The sequence below is a fragment of the Moschus berezovskii genome, chromosome 3 (genome assembly GCF_049115385.1).
Source record: "Moschus berezovskii isolate FMDL1 chromosome 3, NW_MosBer_1.0, whole genome shotgun sequence".
Classification (NCBI taxonomy): domain Eukaryota; kingdom Metazoa; phylum Chordata; class Mammalia; order Artiodactyla; family Moschidae; genus Moschus; species Moschus berezovskii.
Genome location: NC_142462.1, coordinates 63,081,705 through 63,103,892, shown reverse-complemented (window position 1 = coordinate 63,103,892; position 22,188 = coordinate 63,081,705). Strand labels below are relative to the sequence as shown.

The 22,188-nt window shown below is 34.7% G+C and overlaps 1 protein-coding gene across 2 annotated transcripts in view; it reads right to left on the bottom strand.

The window, feature by feature from the left end:
• PPP1R3A (protein phosphatase 1 regulatory subunit 3A) overlaps positions 1-22,188 on the bottom strand; it is a 40,265-nt gene that overhangs the window by 3,728 nt on the left and 14,349 nt on the right. The window contains exons 2-4 of one of the 2 annotated variants that reach the window (XM_088834540.1): positions 17,267-17,365; positions 1,694-1,752; positions 1,475-1,599 (exon numbers count right to left, since the gene is read on the bottom strand). In XM_088834540.1, the coding sequence (XP_088690666.1) occupies positions 1,475-1,599; positions 1,694-1,752; positions 17,267-17,365 (283 nt within the window). The remainder of the gene's footprint in view (positions 1-1,474; positions 1,600-1,693; positions 1,753-17,266; positions 17,366-22,188) is intronic. The other variant, XM_055420843.2, reaches the window with a different exon arrangement.

The following is a 22,188-nucleotide window of genomic DNA, read 5'->3' as shown; positions in this document are numbered from 1 at the left end:
AATAGCAAAACGTCACTCAAAGAAAAGTGAGGGAGTTAATGTCTCTGCAAATTCTGTTTTAATGACCCTCTGCCAACTGGTACTCAAATGTATTTGAGCTCTTCAGTGATGCCAACTGTCAGGATTTAACAGTGAGATGCCTGTGTTTTTTTTTCTCCTCATAACTGACATTTGCATGATCTCAATAATTATATGCAAATCTTACGTTTTCCCCTTCTTCTCACATAAGGCTCATGTTACTTGTCAACTGCACAGCTGTCTTGTAAGCCAATGCCTGTGGGTTCCACAGATTTGGTTGTATTTCCATCTATTATAGAGCTTCATTGTTTTATGCATTAACGTCAGCATGGAGCAAATTAGCATCTAAATTACAGCTCCCTGTTCATTTATTGGACGTACAATCTCAGTAACTTCTAAACAAACTTTATATTTGTGCTTGCTCATTGTAATGAGGTGTATTGGTGAAGTATGTGATTTTTCAGAGTCCTTTCATTATATTCTGTGGTTTGAAAAAATGGCTGTGTTAACTTTCAGCTGGTGAGAATTCTCACAGTGGGTGACAACTTTGTAGTTTCTTAAAGTTGGAGCAAAGTAAATTGCATACTTTAGTGATGCAGCTTCCATATCACTATAGAAAGGGTGGAATGTGTGGGGAAAGAGATGAGCTCTATTTCTTTTCTGTTTCAGCACTGACACTTGAAGAGGCAAATGTCATTTTAATCTTCGATGATTATGAATCCATGTATCCTAATGATATGAGCTCCAACCAAATACAGTAAAGGATAAATTGCATTATGTGACTCATTTACTCCTATTTCTTCCTTTGTGATAAAAATGCTATCTAAACCATCCCCCTAAAAATCCCAAATAGATTGAATGTTCACGAAGTGTGAAATTTATGATAAAAAATTTAATACTAAATTGTACAGTTCTGAATTTGTTTCTTGTCTGAAAATTATGGCACAAGCTATTTTATCCTCATTTGGTAATTTAATACTTTCCAATGATATAGAACTTAGAAATTCTCACAAAGATGGAAGCAAGTAAAAAAAAAAAAAAGCTGCTAAATGCAAGAAGCAGACTTGTAGAGCTGGACAGAACCCTAACAATCATCCAGTCCAGCCCCCTCATTTTACAGACGAGTTTATGATAAGTGTACACTTGTCACAAAGATTAGAAATGCACATCAGGATAGTGCTACCTCTTCTGTAATTCCTACAAACTGTTACTCAGAGCCGCTGGTAAAGAGATAAGAAATGAATGTCATTAATTTGCCACTGCAGAGACCTGAAGTAACATACTGAAATCAAATCACTAGCCTTGTTGATGAAGCCAGAGATGCAAGGACAGAATAGGCTATGCTTTCACATTTGCAAATTATATTAGTTGAAGCTGTTGAAAAGCAGACATTGCAGCATCTTTGAAGCATAAATGGATTCATCTTCTCTAATACCTTGGCAACCAGAATACTTACCGTGGGCTCTAATTCTTTTTCATTACGTTCATCCTGTTCCCTGCTTACATCTTTTACATTTTGATTACTGGTTTCCAAGCCTTCCTTGTCCTCATGAGAACAAACAATTGTTGGGATATAGGTATCTGAAAAGTTAAGATAATTGTACCTATGTAAGATTGTTCTAGTTGTAGGCTTTAACAAAATAAATATATTGTTTAAAAATTAAATAAATATTACCTGTAACCTTTGAATTCTCAAAGTTATTCTCATCTGATGTTACCGATGATTCTTCTTTACTGTTAAATTTACAACAAAATGTTATGCTTTTTCAGGGACTATAAATGTATAGCATTTTTATTATTGGAAATTCAAACCAGTTACAAGCTAAACAAATATTTAACTTTTCACATTTTCTTGCATTACTTTGTATGTTTTTTCATTAAAACAATCTCTTAGAATGATGCAATAATGTATATTAGTTGTAGAAAAATGTAAAAATTATTTACACAATACCATAATTATAAACAAAATTATTTTACTCTCATTAAAACATACAGCAAAGGAAAAATATATATAAAATAGATTATCCCACAATTCTCACTTTGAAAGTTCAAATATTTCTCTCTTGTTTTAAATGATGAAGTTTTATGAACTGACAGTCCATTGTGGTCATTGAAATTACTTTCTAATGTTCCAATTATTAATTTTTTTGTGTTCCATTTTACTCAAAATTCTTCCAGTTGAATTGACATAATATTAACTCTCTCTCTCCAGAAAAGGAGAAAACAAACAAACTTAATAGAAACTAAAAAGCAACTAAATTTATACACAGTTTAAAGTCTTCATGTGTGTATTGCCAAAGGCCAGTTTTACAGCCAAGACTTTGGTCATTCATATAGAAGCATATATTTTTTTTCTTTAAAATAATTCAGATTATGCTTGCTTTTCTCTCATATTCTGCATACTTATTGAGAAAGATACTTTTGTCTTTCAAATGTGTTCTGTTTATAGGTGTATTTATGGAATTATAAGAATGTAGAGTTGTCCACGACAATAGCAAGAAAATAGTGAAAAGCTCATTTTGTGTATAGTTATATCACAAGTCAGTCTGTCAGAAATGATTGGACCAATATTCACATTTTCTTGTACTATCTCAGCTGAATTTTCTCCTACTGGCATTTCTCAATGATTTTTCTGCAGTAAAAGAAATCCAGAGAGTTTACAATGACTGATGAATTTGTATAATAGAACCTAGTTTTCATTGCATGGACAGGGTTGATCCAAATCCCCAGAGAGCTAATCTTGTTTTGACAAATCACAAGAAAATTACAAGTTCTTCCATCTTGATCATGTAAGAAGTAATTCAGCTTTGTATACATTTATGATGCTCAATTTTTGCTTTGCCAAAGCTATTTGGTACCTTACAGTGGACTCAGAAATAAAAATCATGTTTTTACAGAGACAATTTCATTAGAAAATACTATATTACCATAAGTGATACTGTTTTAATCTATATTGTTTAATCAGGCCTATAATTATACAAAGATTTATTTTTGTGAAATCCAACTGCAAGTTGACACATTTTTCTTTCTCCATGTCCAGAAAAATCTATGTATTCTTAAAAATATATAAACCATTAAACAGCATTTAAGTATTCTTTCTTTACCTTTCATCTGATAACAATATTTAAAATCTCCTTTGTAGAGGAAAATATCATTAAAGCTTTATGTTTTTGCCTAAACAAAATGTTATTAATCATTTTTCTTATTAAATTCTTTAGAATGCTTAAATTTTTAAAATAATTTCATCAAAAGGAAAGGAACTTGCTTTTAACTCACTGTGAGGACAAATAGGTATCAAACTGGGTATTACCATTTTGATATCTTACAAAAACATATAAAGACAGAAATATAGGAGGGAAATCTTAGATTTAGAGGTAAATACAAGGAAAAGAATCAAAAATAGATGAAATTTAAGTATTATATCAAATATTTGGTTAAAAAACTAATAGAAAATGTGTAAAACTCCTACAGGGAAAAAGAATAGAATTGCATCAATAAGTATTAAAGACCTAGAAAATATTGAGAGATATACCATGTTCATAGATAGGAAAATTATGAAGACAGTATCTCCAAATTTGATCTACAAATTCACTTCTAATCAACATTTCAAAACATGTTTTCACAAAATTTGAAGATATGATTCTAAAGAGAAGAACAAAGGACTAAAAATAGCTGGTCTACTTCTGAGAAATAGTAGAGGAAGCACCTCTATGTAGTTTCAATACTTCTTATGAGGACATAGTTATTAAGACAATTATGTTGGCACTGAGACAAGAAAATATTGAGAGTTTAGAAACAGATCCACACATATCTAGAACTTTGGTATTTGATAAAAGTAGCATGTCAGACATCAGTGAAATAAGGGACTTCTCAGTAAATGGAGAAAGGGAAAATGACTACCTAGCCTCATGGGAAAAAAGTGAAATTAGCACAACAAATATTCAATAATCAATTCCAGATGGATTAAGATTTTACATGTCAAAAACCTTGAAATTCTTAGTAGAATATATGAATATTTTTCAGACCTCAGAGTAGAAAATGTTTTCTTAAAGAAGGGAAAATAAAACACTATACAAAAAAGATTATCAGTCTAGCTCTATTAAAATTTAAAACTTCTGTTCATCGAAAGACCTCTATATAACAGAAAAATATAACTAAACTGGGAGAAGATGTTTATATTATACAGCATCAACACAAAATAAATGTCAAGAAATATAAAGAACTTCTACAATTCAATAAGAAAGCACAAACATTTCAATAGAATCAGGGGAGGGGGCAGACATTTCACAGGAGAGAAAATGCACATAGTGAATAAGCATATAAAGGATGGTCAGCATTATTAAAAAACAGAGCAATGCAAATCAAGACCACAAGGAAATGCTATTTTATACTTATTTAATTTTATACTTATTCAATTGACAAAATTGACTATCAATTTTATCAGTTGATAGTTGATCATGATCAACTACATAAAATTGAACCAATCCAAATGTTTATCAATGGAAGAGTAGATGCAAAACTTGGTATACCACAAGAGAAATATATATAGCACTCAAAATTGATTTAAAATACACAGAGACATACAAAAATATGGATAAATCTTAGCAACATATAATATTAAATGAACAGTGCTAAAACATTGCATCAAAATAGGTTCTTTTTTATTGTGCTAAAAGCTATTGAAATAATCTAAATATATTTATTAAGGAATACATAGGATATAATTCATGTAAACAAGAAAGCTTGATTTTCAAGATTATGATTACATAAAAGTGGGGTGAGTCAGAGGAAAGGAATCAGGAAATGGTAAGTTGTTTTGTTTTACTGGTGTTTATTGTATCATTTAAAATATCTAAATTGTTAAATTCTAGTTTCTGGTAATATATTCAGACAAATGGATTGCTTTCTGGTCTAAATTACAGGCTGTGTATAGATAAAATCCCACTCCAAAACCCAAAGTATCTGTTCTATGACTAATTACATTTAAAGGGTTTAACTAAGACAACTTTAGAAAATTTGAAAATAAAGGCAAAGAACTTTATGGTTGATGATGATAGGCCCCGGAACTATACACAGTCATGGTAGAAATGAAATATGTTAGAGAAAATTTCTAGTCTCCCCTTTATATTCTGAGTCCTTTTTTTAAAAAGTAATTTATTTATTTTAATTAGAGGATAATTACTTTACAATACTGTGGTGCTTTTTGCCATACATCACCTTGAATCAGCCATGGGTACACATGTGTCTCCCTATCCTGGACACCCCTTCTACTTCCCTCCCCACCCCATCCCTCTGGGTTGTCCCAGAGCACCAGCTTTGAGTGCCCTACTTCATGCATTGAACTTACACTGGTTATCTATTTTACATATGGTAACATACATGTTTTAATGCTATTCTCTCAAATCATCTCACCCTCACCTTCTCCCACATAGTACAAAAGTCTGTTCTTTGCATCTGTGTCTCTTTTGCTGCCTTGCATATAGGATCGTCATTACCATCTTTCTAAATTCCATATATATGCATTAATGTACTGTATTGCTGTTTCTCTTTCTGACTTATTTCACTCTGTTTAATAGACTCCAGTTTCATCCCCCTCATTAGAAAGGACTCAAAAGTGTTCTTTTTTATAGCTGACTAATATTCCTTTATGTATATGTACCACAACTTCCTTATCCATTTGTCTGCCAGTGGACATCTAGATTGCTTCCATGTCCTAGCTATTGTAAACAGTGGTGCAGTGAACACTGGGGTACATGTGTCTCTTTCAATTCTAGTTTCCTTGGTGTGTATGCACAGCAGTGGGATTGCTGAATCATATGGCAGTTCTATTTTATTTTTTAAGGAATCTCTGCACTGTTCTCCAAGTGACTGTACCAGTTTGCATTCCAACAAACAGTGTAAGAGGGTTCCCTTTTCTCCACACCTTCTCAGGCATTTATTGTTTGTAGACGTTTTGATGGCAGCCATTCTGAACAGCGTGAGATGATACCTCATTGTGGTTTTGATTTGCACTTCTCTAATAATGAGAGATGTTGAGCATCTTTTCATGTGTTTATTAGCCATCTGTATGTCTTCTTGGGAGAAATGTCTTTTAGTTCTTTGATGCACTTTTGATTGGATTGTTCATTTTTCTGGTATTGAACAGCATGAGCTGCTTGTATATTTTGGAGATTAATTCGTCGTCAGTAGTTTCATTTGCTATTATTTTTCCTCTGTTCTGAAGGCTGCCTTTTCACCTTGCTTATAGTTTCCTTCATTGTGCAAGAGATTTTAAATTTAATTAGGTCCCATTTGTTTATTGTTGTTTTTATTTTCATTTCTCTGGGAAATGGGTCATAGAGGATCTTGCTGTGATTTATGTCAGAGAGTGTTCTGCCTATGTTTTCCCATAAGAGTTTTATAGTTTCTGGTCTTACATCTAGATCTTTAATCCATTTTGAGTTTATTTTTGTGTATGGTTCTAGAAGAGTTCTAGTTTCAATCTTTTACACATGGTTGGCCAGTTTTCCCAGCAACACTTGTTAAAGAGATTGTCTTTTCCTTGAGTCCTTTTTGAGCAGGGGAGTTTCTTACTGGTCTTCCTAGTGGTTAACAGTGTCTGACATTGTGTTGAATAAATGCACAGTGTCATTCCTACTCTTCCTTTCTGTCTACCTTTTATCAGCATTATCATAACATTGTTCTTCTTTTCTCTCCTCATTAAAAGTTAGTGTCATAAAAATTCTAATAAAGCATGCGTATTTTTGTGTCTTATAATGTTTTAAGTACCTCCCCCTCCAAAGTTAAAAGGCAAAGTTTTTAACTATGGGCTTAAATAATTAAACAAAAAAAATTTTAATCTAGTATAAATTTAGAAATTAAAAAGTCAAAAAGATATGTCATTTGTGGAGGGATAATTCATTACTAGTGTACCTTAAATATATACTATAGTCAGTCATTAGTATTATTTAATCATTAGATAGGTCATTGTTGAGCACCCACTCTATGCTCTAAGTTCTAATAAACATTGGGAAATCTATATGCCATACATTCTAATAAACACTGAGAAATCCAAGATGAATTATATATGTATATATATATAATTACCTCAAGGAAGCTCTAATGTAATGATGGAAATAGATACATCAGCAGGCAATTATTATAATGTGATGAATTTTATAATAAATAATGGGATATGATATTTTCCAGAGAAAAAAGAACAGAAATGAGGAGAGCACTCAGTTGGAGGAATCAGAGAATTTTTCACAAAGGAAAATTTATGTTTATGGGAAGTAGGACTTCCTCAACTAGAGATAAAAGATAAGGTCATTCCAGGCAGAATAAATAAGAAGTGGTCAAAGAATTAAAGGTAAGAAAGCACAAAAAGACAAGAACCATCCAGAAACAAAGAGATGTTCAGAGGGTTTGGGCTGTTTGTTCTTTAATGCAAAGGAATGGAACTGGGGTTAAAGTCAGGTTTAAAGGACTTAGTGTGCCAGGAAAAGTGGGACTGAATGTCTGATTTCTTTATGTACTTTTTAAACCAATGCTTGAGGAGGGCTGGCTGTGACAAGGGGGGCAGTGGAGGAGTTAAAAGGGAGAGGACAGGGTAGGTTTTACATTTAGGGACCAATCTCTGGAAGTACACTTAAGGATTTCTCTTTAGGAGAGCCTGAATGGGATAAGCCATAGTGAAGCAGGAAGGTAAGTCATGAGACTCCTGCAATATTTCAGGCACAAATGATGATAAAGGTGATGGCAATTAGGAGGGTGAAGAGGAATCAAATTTGTAGCATCAGTGTGATTTGTTGATCGATTCCTTGGAGGTGGGGTTTCCCTGGTATCACAGGGGGTGAAAAATCTGCCTCCAATAGAGGAGCCTGACAGGGTACAGTTCATAGCATTGCAGAGTTGGCCACTTGCCTGGATGTAGATTTTAAAGATGCCTTCTTTCTGCCTAAACTTGGTTGCGTTCATGAGAGTTAGAAATCAAGTATTGCCCTTTCCAATACCTAAAAAAGGGAGAATTAAGTCAGTGGTCATCTGTGGCTCCTGTTCTGTAAATCAGCAGTCTTGAATTAGTCTGCTGGCTGATTTCTGATGTCTTCCAGGCTGGGTAATCTGCTTCTCGGGCGCTCATGTAGACACTTTTCAGCCTTCCTTTCTACTCTCGGGAATGTGTGTCTGAACAGTGCCTCAGTAGGTTATGCCTAGTTTCCTGGCTTTTATTTTAGTCAGTTCATAGTGAAAAAGAGCAGAAAGATCTGGATTCAAATCTATCTTTCCTGTCACTTACCCATTACTAAGTCACTTACTAGCCATGCAACCTCCAACAAACCTTAACCTCAACACAACACTTAACCTCCCTGTGTCTCCTTTTTCTCCAATCATTGCCTAGTCCTTATACACAGGGCAATTATCTAACATAATTCTCAATATGTGGAAATGTTTAATAAATGTTTTATTATTATTATCACTATTGTTATTATCATTATTAGTGACATGTAGTAAATACCAAGCTGATCATTAGTTCTCCACTGCTGCAGTAACCAATTCCCATGTTTCTCCTTTTACTTGCAATTATCTATATATTTGTTACGGTTTGGGGGCGGGAGGAGAAGGGGACGACAGAGAATGAGATGGCTGGATGGCATCACCGACTCTGTGGACATGAGTTTGAGTGAACTCCGGGAGTTGGTGATGGACAGGGAGGCCTGGCGTGCTGTGATTCATGGGGTTGCGGAGAGTCGGACACGACTGAGCGACTGAACTGAACTGAACTCAACTCAACTCAACTCCATTCTCTGATGAATTTAATCCACAAGCTACCTTTTTTCCCACAAGTTACCTTCAAGTGTAAAACTGGCCGCCCATGATAACATACTCGCTTAGTTTTTTTTAAAATATACCTTACTGTCAGAGGGCCACCCTCCAAAGAAAGATCACTAGATCATCAGTGAAAGTACCTTTCTATTTAAAAATGTCTTCACTAAATACAGTTTGCATGGGAATGCTAATTCACACTTTCTGTTATTACCCAATTGATTTATTCAGTGTCAGAATCTACGCACCCTGTTAATATTCCTGCAGTTTTTAGGTATGTGGCACTTAGGCTTTTAAAGTTATGGTTAATTTTAACACTGCCAAAATGTAGTAGTTTTAGTGTAAGTAGTAATATCATTTTTCCTGAGTTTCTGTAATGCTATTGTGCTAAAAGCTCATATATCTCTTAAAATATGAGTGAAACCTGTTCCACACAATCTGTCTAATGTGATGGAATTACCCAGCCAGTCAGGGTAAATGTCAGGATTAGGTTATAGTTAGTAGAAGTGTAACTCTGTTCCAAGAGGAATCAAAAAGTTGGCATAAAAAAAGGATCATTTCCAAAATGGGTCATGAATGTTGCATTTGTGTCTCTTGACAACTCTGCTTGAAAGTACTCAGCACTGACTAAAGATAACCAACTTGGAATTCTTAGCCATCACCTCTTGTTCTGATAAGCAGCTAAAAAGTCAATATTGAACTCCTCAAAAAGTATGTTAAGTCTGCCCTCTTTGTTCAAAGCTGGTTCTCTCATTTGATTTCCTTTACCTTCCTTCCCTAAAGAAAGAAAGGAAAATAAATGAAAGGAGAGCTTTTAAGTTACAAATAATATGTGCCTCATTTAAGAGTTTTTAAAAGACACTTAAGAAGAATATTTTAGTATTAGAATTGGCATTGCTAAGTGGATACTTATACTGAAAAGGTTTTCCTGAAATAAGTAATTATGCATTATATGTTGTTTATTTTCATAATCTTATTGTGATATTTCTCTAAAAATGGACTTCCTTGTGTTCTGACATTTTACAGCCATTTATGATTTGGAGGAGGGAGGAGAGCAGAAACTCGTACATAATGAGAGATGAAGTTCATAATACATTAACCAACTACAAGGGCTCAGTATCTAATCCTTTGGTGTTACAACACCAGTAGTCTTCTTTTGATCAGGAATAAAACTGAAAACAGAAAAGAAGTATTTGATCAAAAGAAAGACAATTAGAGCAATAAATGTCTAATTGTGAACAAAAGTGTCTAAGGAAAAAAAGTTTAAAGGCACAATGCCAAAAGGAGTTCAGGATGAAAACATGCATTAAAATTCAATTCCTTGATGATAATGCTGGAAAGGAAAACAAAATGAAGACAGTTCTGCATCAATAAAGGATTGAATGAAGCAAAAATAATCTCAAAGAGAAAACATAAACATTTTTAAATGACTTTGTATTTCCTTAAGATGCTGAATCTGGGGACTAATAATTAATATGCTGAAGAACATGGTTTTTGTGGGCATCACATTCCTTATCTTCAAAGTGAAAGCTCCGGATTAGATTAGGGATATTAAATACAATACTCTCATGCTGGCCTCCCTCTCTAGCATCCATGGCAAACACTGATAACAGATCAAGGGGTTTCATTGCTGAGTCCAGATTGAGCCTGGTGACCGTTCTCTATGCAGCCTGGCAGCCACTACCTATCAACTCCTTTATTGTTCAAAATAGAAAAAATTTGCCTTTCTCAGTTTTGATATTAAATAGCATGCCTTCTGACTTAAGATTCCATATTTATATAGCTAATAATATCCTATAAATATAATTTTGAAATATGATTTGGAAATTTTTTTAATTTATTGTCAAAAGACATATAAATGCTAGAAGGATCAATAGAAATAACTATTAACATTGTAATGTAAAGATAAATTCTCAATTAACTCTTATAGTTAGCATTTCAAATTTAATACCTACAGAAATCCTACCACTACAATTTGTCAACTAGTCTTGTATTATTTATAATGTAGATTATACAATAATTTGTCCCCCCATTATTTTACTATGTCCAGATAAAACTTCTCAAATAATGAAAAAAAAACTACCAATATCTACAAGTGATTGGGATGAGCAAATATATTGGATAACACATATGATATAAGTTAATTTATTACTTTTAAAGTGTAAGCATAAACCATGGCAAACCATAAGACCCTTGAGTAAACTCTAGTGAATTGCTTAACTAAGTATATACCACCACATTAGTGACCAGATGGTTTTATTGAGTCACTGTCCTGTTTTCCATAAAGCTGAATTGCTATGTTCCCAAAAATCTTCTGTATTTCTTTTACTAAATTTAGCACATTGCCTATTGCCTCAGTCCTTGATCTTGAAAACATACTGACAACGATGGTGCCATGCCTTCTTGATGCAAGAAATTTCAATAGCAGAGAAAGAAGAAACCGAAAAACATAACCTGTTGAAGAATTCTTTGGTAAGTTTGATTTCCAAAGTTGCTTCATTTCCTAATTCTGTCTTCTGCCAAGGATTGCTACTTTAAAATCTGCTTTGTCGTGTCAAAGTGGTGGGTGCTATTTTTTTTCTTGCTCACCCCATCCCACAGGAATTAGAAAAAATTATGTGGATTTAATTCCGTGATCAAATCTGGGCATCATCTGCAATTTTGTAGAGATAAGATCTCCTTAGAGTGTCTCCTAAAGGAATACCAAAATGTGAGAATCTAAACTGTAAGTAAGTCAAATCTTGGACGTTCACATGTGAGCAACAAAAATATTGTAAGTTGCTTTGGGAGCAATGCAATTACAACCAGAATCCATGAATTTTAAATGGATAAAAAAACATAGGTAAACCTGGCCCAAGGGACTATTCTACCACAATCTGCCAATTATATTCTAGCAACAGAGAAATGTAAATGTTTTTAAGTGATGGAGGAAAAACTAAAGAATGTATATCAGAGAGATATCAGAAAAAATTCTTAACTTTATTGGGTCTAAAGTCCTTATTTTACCTCGACTCTTAATGGAAGTAATTGTCATCCATGGATGACAAAAAATTAGTGATTGTCCAGATGAGACTCTTACTACTTTAGAATTCTGACATTTGGATTCTCCATGTTCCTCTACAAAGTGATTTCTAAGAACTTTATACTTCATCCATCTTTCAAATATTATCAGATAATTATTAACATCTGTTTTTTCCTAAGGATACTAATTCTCAGGATTTATTTATTACTGATTTGTTTGTGGTTGTGTAAAATGTCATTATCACAGAGTCATGACTGTGAGTCAACTAATTGAAATTAAGGAAATCCTGATTAAACCTGTTTTCTCTGTGAAATCTACATGTAAGTATCACTAAGATACTTGGTATGTTCAATACTGAGCTTTGACATCCAAGCACTGCAGAACTTGTGTTACATATTGTTTTGAAAACTGTTTTAAGAAAAAGGCAATTTAAAATGTAAATTGATATTCCCAGGGTGTATGTGGAAAGGTTGTATTTGGAAGGGCTGAAAGCAGGAAGGAAATCAAAGGAGCATGAGACTTCCAGACTGTGAAATCAAAACTTTCGGAAGTGACACCTCCCCTCCCCAAAGGATCTGTTGCCCAACTTAGGGTGGCAGCCACTCCCCTGAGCATCTGTGCCCTGTATTGTTTCCCAAGACAGTATAGTTTCCATATGATTGCTCTTTTCTTTTTAATGGGGGGCAAAGTGTCAAGCTTCTACAACTCTTCCCCCAGCCTTTGTCCCATTCCTGTCTCTTGAGAGTTTCAAGCATATATCAATACGTTTCCCTTTATCTGTAGAGTAAATCAGGTGAAATGATGTGTAATTCAATATAAGTACTAGTAGAGCAGTTCTACAGTATTTCATATAGGAGATTATACCTTTTATGTTTGTAAAAAAATCACCAGATATCTTAAATATAATAATTCAGTTCAGTTCAGTCACTCAGTCATGTGTGACTCTCTGCGACTTCATAGACTGCAGCACGCCAGGTTTCCCCGTCCATCACCAACTCCCAGAGCATGCTGAAACTCATGTCCATAGAGTTGGTAATGCCATCCAACCATCTCATCCTCTTTCATCCCCTTCTCCTCCTGCCTTCAATCTTTCCCAGCATCAGGGTCTTTTCCAATGATTCAGTTCTTCACATCAGGCCAAAGTATTGAAGTTTCAACTTCAGTATCAATCCTTCCAATTAATATTCAGGACTGATTTCCTTTAGGATTGACTGGTTTGATCTCCTTGCAGTCCAAGGGACTCTCAAGAGTCTTCTCTAACACCACAGTTCAAAATCATCAATTCTTCAGCACTCAGCTTTATTTATGGTCCAACTCTCACATCCATACATGACCACCGGAAAACCATAGCTTTCACTAGACAGACTTTTGTCAGCAAAGTAATGTCTCTGTTTTCTAATATACTGTCTAGGTTGGTCATAGCTTTTCTTCCAAGGAGCAAGTGTCTTTAATTTCATGGCTGCAGTCACCATCTGCAGTGATTTTGGAGCCCAAGAAAGTAAATTCTGTCACTGTTTCCTTGTTTCTCCATCTGTTTGTCATGAAGTGATGGGACCAGTTGTCATGATCTTAGTTTTTTGAATGTTGACTTGTAAGCCAGCTTTTTCACTCTCCTCTTTCACTTTCATCAAGGGTCCCTTAGTTCCTCTTCGCTTTCTGCCGTAAGAGTGGTGTCATCTGCGTATATGAGGTTATTGATATTTCTCCTGGCAGTCTTGATTCCAGCTTGTGCTTCATCCAGCCCAGCATTTCACATATAATGATATAATAATTAGGACCAACAAAAGTCAGGGCAAGCCAAATCAAGTTAAAAATATTAAAATACTGCCTTCCTATGATTGTTTTTAACTAAATGTTAAATTTATAAGTAATGAAATCATTTTTTTAGATCCTAGGACCATTTATTTATTGTCTTGTTTTTTCTCTTAATTTAAAATTCATTTATATTTAAAAATTCTATATCTTAGCAGTTTCTGCTTTTTAGTTTTATAGTTTTAGTAAGTGTTTAGTAATCTTTATTATATGAAATCCATTTCCATTTTCAAGAAACTCAGTTTCACAAACACTTTTAAACTAGCTATTCTACTTATGCTAATCATAGCACAAATTGATATATCAGTGAAAAGAGAAATATGATAAATTAGATTGGATGGTTTGTGTTAAAATCCAAATAATAATGCTATTATCAAACTGGATTTGTATGTAACTGCTTTTGAAAAGTTTTGTAGGCAGACTCAGAAAGTCTTAATGTATTATTTCTAAATTTAATGCTTTTGTGAACTTACATCACATTAAAATCATCTTAATGCACCTTTTTGTCAATTCTTCACAATAGTATTACAAAAGGAAGGGAGGAGAAGGTACATTTAAAAAGCAAATGAAAAAGAACCCAATGGAAGCCTATGAGGCTACCTGTTGATGAGCCTGTAAGGGAGTCATTAATATGCAGATCATTGACATGATGGGCCATAATGACTCCTCCAGGGACGCTCAGTCTATTGTGTCAGAGACTAGTTAGAGATTCATTAACATGAAGACTCGTGACTTCTTAATATGCAAATTATTAATGCAATGCACTGAGGCATACTCACAAATGTCCACATCTTCTGTTATAGGTTTGCTTAGCCAGTCCTTTACCCACACCTTTTGTGAACTAGTATTTTCTTTCTTTTGTCCTCTGTTGCAGATTTTTTCACAAAAGATTCTACTCTCCTGTGGAATCTACCACTTAACTTTCAAAGACCTCCTCCCCTTCAGCCCACCTTTCTTTGATTTAAGACAGGTTTATATAAACAAACCAGTTGAACATTTTGACTAAAGCAATCAAAATTCAGCACAAAATCTGATTTTATATTTTTCTGTAATATCAAATTGGTCTTTGGCCAAAGGCAGAACAATGTGAACAAAACACTTGCTTTTAAAAAGTGAAACTCTGAAACAAATAGTATAGCCAACAGTTGAATAATTTGCTCTAAAGGTGGGTGGGGAAAGAGTAGTGGAGTAGAAAAAAGAAACAGCAGAGAAAGGTCATGAAATAGGACACAAGAAAGAAGAGTGCAATTAAATAAGCCGAGTAAGCGTTTGTGCCATTATAACACATCAGTGAGGAAATGGATTTGAACTGCTCAGTGTCTGGCATACAGCAAGCAATCAATAAGTATTAGCTATTATTATTACATCAACACTTTACACTTTGCAAAAAGATGAAATTAATATCTGCATTCCCTGTTGAAACAATAAGAAAAATGTTATAGAGTGAAAGCTGTTCAGTTCTTGAATTAATATACTATGAAGAAGGGAATCAAACTTATTAAGGAATAATCAAATTCCTTATTCCCACAACAGAATTAGCTACAGAAGTCATGGAAAGGTATTCAAGTATCTTTTAAAGCTTATACACATACCATGTATGGGAAATGCAGTTTTTCTTCTGGAACTTTATATGCTAACCTATATTCATTTTCTTCTCATTTTATTCTGCTGCTGCTGCTGCTAAGTCACTTCAGTCGTGTCCGACTCTGTGTGACCCCATAGACAGAAGCCCACCAGGCTCCCCCTTCCCTGGGATTCTCCAGGCAAGAACACTGGAGTGGGTTGCCATTTCCTTCTCCAATGTGTGAAAGTGAAAAGTGAAAGTGAACTCACTCAGTCGTGTCCAACCCCCAGCGACGCCACGGACTGCAGCCCACCAGGCTCCTCCATCCATGGGATTTTCTAGGCAAGAGTACTGGAGTGGCTTGCCATTGCCTTCTCCGCATTTTATTCTAGCCTTATCTAAAAAGCAAAACAAGCTTTTGCTACTATTTCTCTACTAAATTTTAGGAGAAACAGATCCTTATTTCTAAACTTATAAGCCCTAAACTCTGCAGTGCAGCTCAGAAAATATTTGTATCTCTCCACAAAACTAGTAATATATTTTTAAGGTAACAGCTTTATTGAAATAAAATGTATATACCACAAAATCCACCTATTTTAAATGTTTAATTCATATTTGTTCAATTTACAGAATTGTGCAGTTACCACCCAAATCTAATTTTAGAACATTTCCAGAACCCCCCAAAAGGATGTGACTGTTAGAATCACTCTTTACTCCTCTCCCCAGTCCTTGGCAAACCACTAATCTTATTTCTGTCTTAATCTATTTGCCTGTTCTGCACTTTTCATACTAAAAAGAATCATGCAATATGTGTTTTTTGCATCTTCCCTGTTTTATGGAGGAAAATGTTTTTGAGGTTCATCAGTGTTGTAGGATGTATCAATACTTCATTTTTATTGGTGAATAGTATTCCACTGTATAGATACACTGACATTATTTATGCATTCACCAGTTGATGGGTATTTGAGTTGTTTCCACCTTTTGGCTCTTATGGACAGTGCTTCTGTGAACATTTACGTAGTGTTTGGATGGACACGTGTCTTCATTTCCCCTGGTTAGATACCTAGAAGTGAAATGGCTGGGTTTATGACAATACTAATCAGTTTCTCCACAGTCTCACCAACACTTATTATTCTCTCTCTTATTGACTGTTGTCATTATAGTGGGCGAAAAGTGTCATCTCATTGTGGTTTTGATTTGCATTTTCATAGTAACTGGGTTTCCCCTGTGGCTCAGCTGGTAAAGAATCCACCTACAGCGTGGGAGACCTGGGTTTGATCCCTGGGTTGGGAAGATTCCCTGGAGAAGGGAAAGGTTACCCACTGCAGTATTCTGGCCTGGAGAATTCCATGGAGTACAGTCCATAGGGTCGCAAAGAATTGGATACGACTGAGAGACCTTCACTTCACTTACTTATAGTAGCTAATGACGTTGAGTTTTTTTTCATGCTCTGTTGCTGTTTAATTGCTAAATTGTGTTCAACCCTTTGCTACCCCATAGACTGCAGCTTATTGATCATTAATATATCTTCTCCAGAGAAATGTCTATTTAAATCCTTTGCTCATTTTCAGATTAGGCTGTCTTTTTATTATTGATCTGTAAGAGTTCTTTTGGGTAAGACACTTATCAGATACATGATTTGTAAGTGTTTTCTCCCATTTTAACTGTCCTGATGTGTCTTTTGGAGTGCAGAGTGCTTAACTTGGATAATGTCCAAGCAGTAGAATTTTTAAATTAGCTCTAAGATCTTTGCTAACTTGCCAATACACTACATAGAATCTACTTGATTAAAATTCTTTAAATAAGAAGCAATATTATTTTTAAAATAAATTATTCCTATAAATGTGGTTATCACATGCAATTATCTACATCTAATACTCTTGTTCATGTTAATTCAATACTGTGATGCTAGAAAACATACACCAGTTATTGGTCCTAGCTAATTTCTAGACTGGAGTAGATGTAAGCAGATTCAGAGATGATGCAAACAAACCTACAGATTCAAGAAAAGAAATCCAACTGATTTAAGAAGCTTAGAGTACAAACACCGTATTATTCCTCTGGTGCCTTTCACTGGAGGAGATGGGGTAGGCAGGAGGAGCTCATCTGTGTCAAGATGACTCTCCCACTTGAAAGCTTTTGGATCTCTGATTAAGTAAAGTGATATACATTACCAGGGAATCCTGAGAAGATGAAGTGTCAAGGACTCACTAAGATAGACTATGATTAGAAGAGCAGTATGATGTTTGGGAAGGACAAGATAAGAGCCAATATGAACTAAAAGACAAGGAACAGATGACTGAAGAAGTTGGGACACAGGCTGGGATTGCTGAAGGTGTCAGACACAAGAGCTAAATCCTGCAGAGATGCAGTTATGCTGCCAAAGATGGGGATCTCTGACACACTTTTAACATGATGGCACAAGACTTTACACTTAACGTTCTGAAGAATACAGCTATCGAGTGGCTTTCAAAGGATTCTGTCCTTCTACATTATTATAACTTAGATTGGAAATCAGGCTAAGTTAGAATAATGTTGGACAAAATTTAATGTTTATTCATTCAACAAATAGTTAACTTGTGCTAGCCTTCATGCTAGAAATTAAACCACTAGCACAAGCTGCGATTGAATCAACTCTGCCTTCATAGAGCTTACTGTCTGAAGAATGATAAATGAAAACTGGCTATTAAAATCACAGCTGTACCTTTCAGGATTGGGGAAGTATGGAATCCTATAGAAGAAAATACAGTTAACCATTGAACAACACAGGCTTGAACTACATGAGTCCATTTATACGCCAATTTTTTTTCAATAGTAAATACTATAGTACTGCCTGAACTGCAGTTGGTTAACTCTGATGATGCAGAACTATGGATACAGAGGAACTGAGTGTATGTAAGGCCAACTATAAGTTATACTCAGATTTTCAACTACAAAGAGGGTCAGCACCCCTGATATCCTCATTGTATTAAGATCCATAACAGGGTCCATGCAGGATCCATACAGGGTCAACTGTAATAAGATCCATAACTCAAACTCAGGGAAGACAATAGCAACTGCGCATGTGCATGGGCTTGCAAAGAGATCAGACTGAGAGAAGATCATATCCTTTAATAAGATTACCACCATATTTAAAAGTTTGAGTTTTCCGAATTGTAAAATATACACTCTTCCAAAAGTAAATACTTTCTGAAAGCTTATTTCATTCTAAATGGAAATTAAGTTTACCATGCTATTTAATAAGTCTTTTTTCTCTTTCCCAAGTCATCACGAATGATAGGACATTTCTTTAATAAATGTCCTGTTTATAAAGCTTACCTTTGGTGTCTTAATTCCCACAGTCCTTATTATTGCTGTTAGTGCTTAAAAATCCCTCATGCCATATTTGCAACAGAATTATTTTATTTGCTAATTTTTTCTTTGTTTAATAGTGTTATTCTTTTGGTGGATATTGAGACTAAGTGATTTTCAAAAAAATGTTAAAAGTTACAACGCAAAATACCTGTGTTTCATCTTTTGTTTATACTGTTCACAACTCATTGCATATTAGAATCAGCTGAGGAGCTTTTTAAAAATCTGTGCCTGCAACCCAACCCCGACCAATGAAATTGTGGTCCTATAGGCGGATCTGGGCAGGAGAGCCTTAGTTTTCCCCTCCCAATGTGCACCCAGGCTTAAGAAACACTGCTTTACACTACTGTTCTACACTGGTTTTTATTATATCAAAGTATGGATAGTGAGAAAATATATCCTTCAGTAACAATACTCTGCTAGTAAGAGTATTAAGATGGACAGGGAGGCCTGGCATGTGGCAGTCCATGGGGTTGCAAAGAGTCGGACATGACTGAGCAACTGAACTGAACTGAAGATTTTCTGTGGGGTGGGAGGAGGAGAGGGTATACATAATCAAGCAGGTTAGCATTAATGTAAATTTTATAAACATTTTACTTCTGCTCCTGTTAGGTCTATAAAACTATTAATTTGTATTCATCACGGGGATTACCAATTCATACATCAATGAATTTAAATTTATTGATTTTTTTTTTTATAACTGAAAGGAAATCTAGATGCTCTTTAGGGTAAGAGACATTAATCTTCTCTACCCTAACAACTGTATTGTTGATTATAAAATTGATGGTGTTTATTAAGACTTAAACCTGGGATGGTAAAATGTTTTCCAATTGAACTATGTGGCAAATTGCCCCAAAATGCAAGGACAATAAACTGCATTGCCAAGGACACTAGTTGGTTAGATCCCATAAAAGAGACAATTAATCTTGAGATGAAAATGGTAGTGATGAAGTGACGGTTATAAAAAAAAACAGGATATGCAATGTAATGACTTAAATATATCTTTGGATATTACTGATAGTTTAATGTGTTTGGCGTTTATCATATGTAAAATAATGTTTCATACAAAAAGATCAAAACTGCATACATTCAGGTCTTCTTTTTTCCTTATTTGCTACAAAAGTAAAGTAACCTGCAAGATTACATTTACTATCTTTCCAAATAATCAATGTAAAATGGATTGCTTAATTTATATGTATATGGCATTGATTTTATGAAGAATATTTTCTTCTCACAAGTATCAATTTACATAAACTTATTCAATATTACAATACTCATAATCTATTGTTGGGGCTTCCCTGGTAACTCAGCTGGTAAAGAATCTGCCTGCAATGCAGGAGACCCTGGTTCAATTCCTGGGTCAGGAAGTTTCCCTGGAGAAGGGATAGCCTACCCACTCCAGTATTCTTGGGCTTCCCTGGTGGCTCAGGAGGTAAAAAAATCTGCCTGCAATGTGGGAGACCTGGGTTCGATCCCAAGGTTGGGAAGATCCCCTGGAGGAGAGCATGGCAACCCACTCCAGTATTCTTGCCTGGAGAAGCCTGGCGGGCTACAGTCACTGGGGTTGCAAAGAGTTGGACATGACTGAGTGATTAAGCACAGTACAGCACAGTCAATTGTTAGGATAATTGGAACATTTTGAAAATAAAATCATGATAGATACAATAACACAACTGCACCTTCACCAAGACAAGATTGCAACTCAGTCCTTCAGTAGCAAAGATGGATCTAAAAGATAGGATACAGAGATTTGGACAGCCAGAGAATGCAGAAAGGGACCCTAAAAGAGTTGATGCCAAAGATAAACTGCCAATGATGTGTTTTCATCTGTACCTATGCTGTACTACCTCCTTCTCTCAGAGACCTTGTGAGTAGTGATGGATCCTGTGGGAAGTAAGCCCAAAAATGTATTGGAGACCTGAAGAGCATGAAAACCTAATGCAAACAGAAGGGGAGATCTTGAATTTCCTTAGAATATTTGCAATGGTTGCTTTGTTCAGCATGGAACTCTCTCCCCCAAGATTTCTTCATGACTGACTCTCTTCAAGTCTCTGATCACTTGTTATCTTCTCAATGAAGTAGTCTTTATTTCTTATTCTTCTTGTTCTGCTCTGCTCTTTATATTCTCAACTGCATATATCATCTTTCAAGGTAATTTACTTAATATTTATGCTTATTACCTATTAGTTTTCCTTCCATTAGAATGTAAGCCACCTGAGGACAGGGATTGTCTTTTTTTTTTTTCATTGATGTATCTCTAGTACTCAGAAAAGTACCTGGCACATAGTAGGTGTTCAATAAATATTTGTCAAATGTATAAAGATCATTTATTCTAGTTACTAATCTTTTTTTACTCCCTTTTAATATACAAGTTGAAAAGCAAAGTTAGAACTTTGCTAGTAATACTTTGATCATTTTCTTTCATCTGAACCAGGATCAATACCCTCTCAATCTTGGTATTATAGAAAAACCATACTGGTGTAATTTCCACGTGAGGATGAAGACTGAAATACCTGGACTAACCTTTTTCACGAAATTAAAACATACACGTTAGATTTTGAAGGAAGAAGTTGGGTGAAAAAACAACTATAGCAGTAAATTTCCCCTAAGTATCACCAGAATAGTAAAATAAATCAGCCATGAAATAGTGTAGAAATATCTAATAATTAGTAGCATAATATGTATATGTTTATTTACATTAAAGATGACTGATAGCAGAATTCAATTATTGATATTAAAAATCAGAAAGGATAAAACCTATGTTTTAAACATTCCATACATATAAAACAGTAATAAACAGTTACGAATGTAGAAAATCTATGTCCCTTCTTATGGACAGTGACCTAGTTCATGCTTTTCTCTCCACTTTTCTCTGATTTATTCTGCATGAACTTTCTGAATTGATATAGCTAAAACAATACTTTGTCCCTGAGCATAGGAACTAAATTCAAAATCTTTGGTCTAACAAGACTGTGCAATTCTTTCTCAACCTTGTTCTTCAAGTTTGACACTCAGAATTCTTTCCATTCCAGGCAATCAAATTGACTAACAAAACCACCTAGTTATCTGTTTGCTGCTGTGTCCACAAGTATTTTTTAATCTGTATAAACAGTCTCCTAACTCTTCTCTACCTACCCATGTCTTCCCATTTCAAGATCAAGTTCAATTCCTCTGTGATACTGTTTCTAATCAGGGAAACCTGCAGTATATTATTTCTCTAATGCCTATGTTCATATCTCCTATGATCTCCTCTGTCTGTGTCATTCCATTTGACACATACGGTGTTGATAGCTAACTTCTCATGTTCATAAATATTATCTGTTTATGAACCAAATTAATGCTTGAAAATAGAAGCTAACTAGAAGAAAACAAGGGCTCCATAATTTCTTTATGATTAATTGGCTTATCAGAGCACAGGGGATTAGAGACCTTAATCACAAAACAACTTAAATCACAAAATTTAAATCACAAACAACTTTTCATCTTATGTATTTCCTGAACTTGATCAAACAAATCCCTTGTTGCCTAAATTTCTTCTTATGTAAATGGAGCGGGCTTTATTGATTACAATGTATAAAACTGATCTAGTGGGAGATAATTTTATATCACTTAAGACATA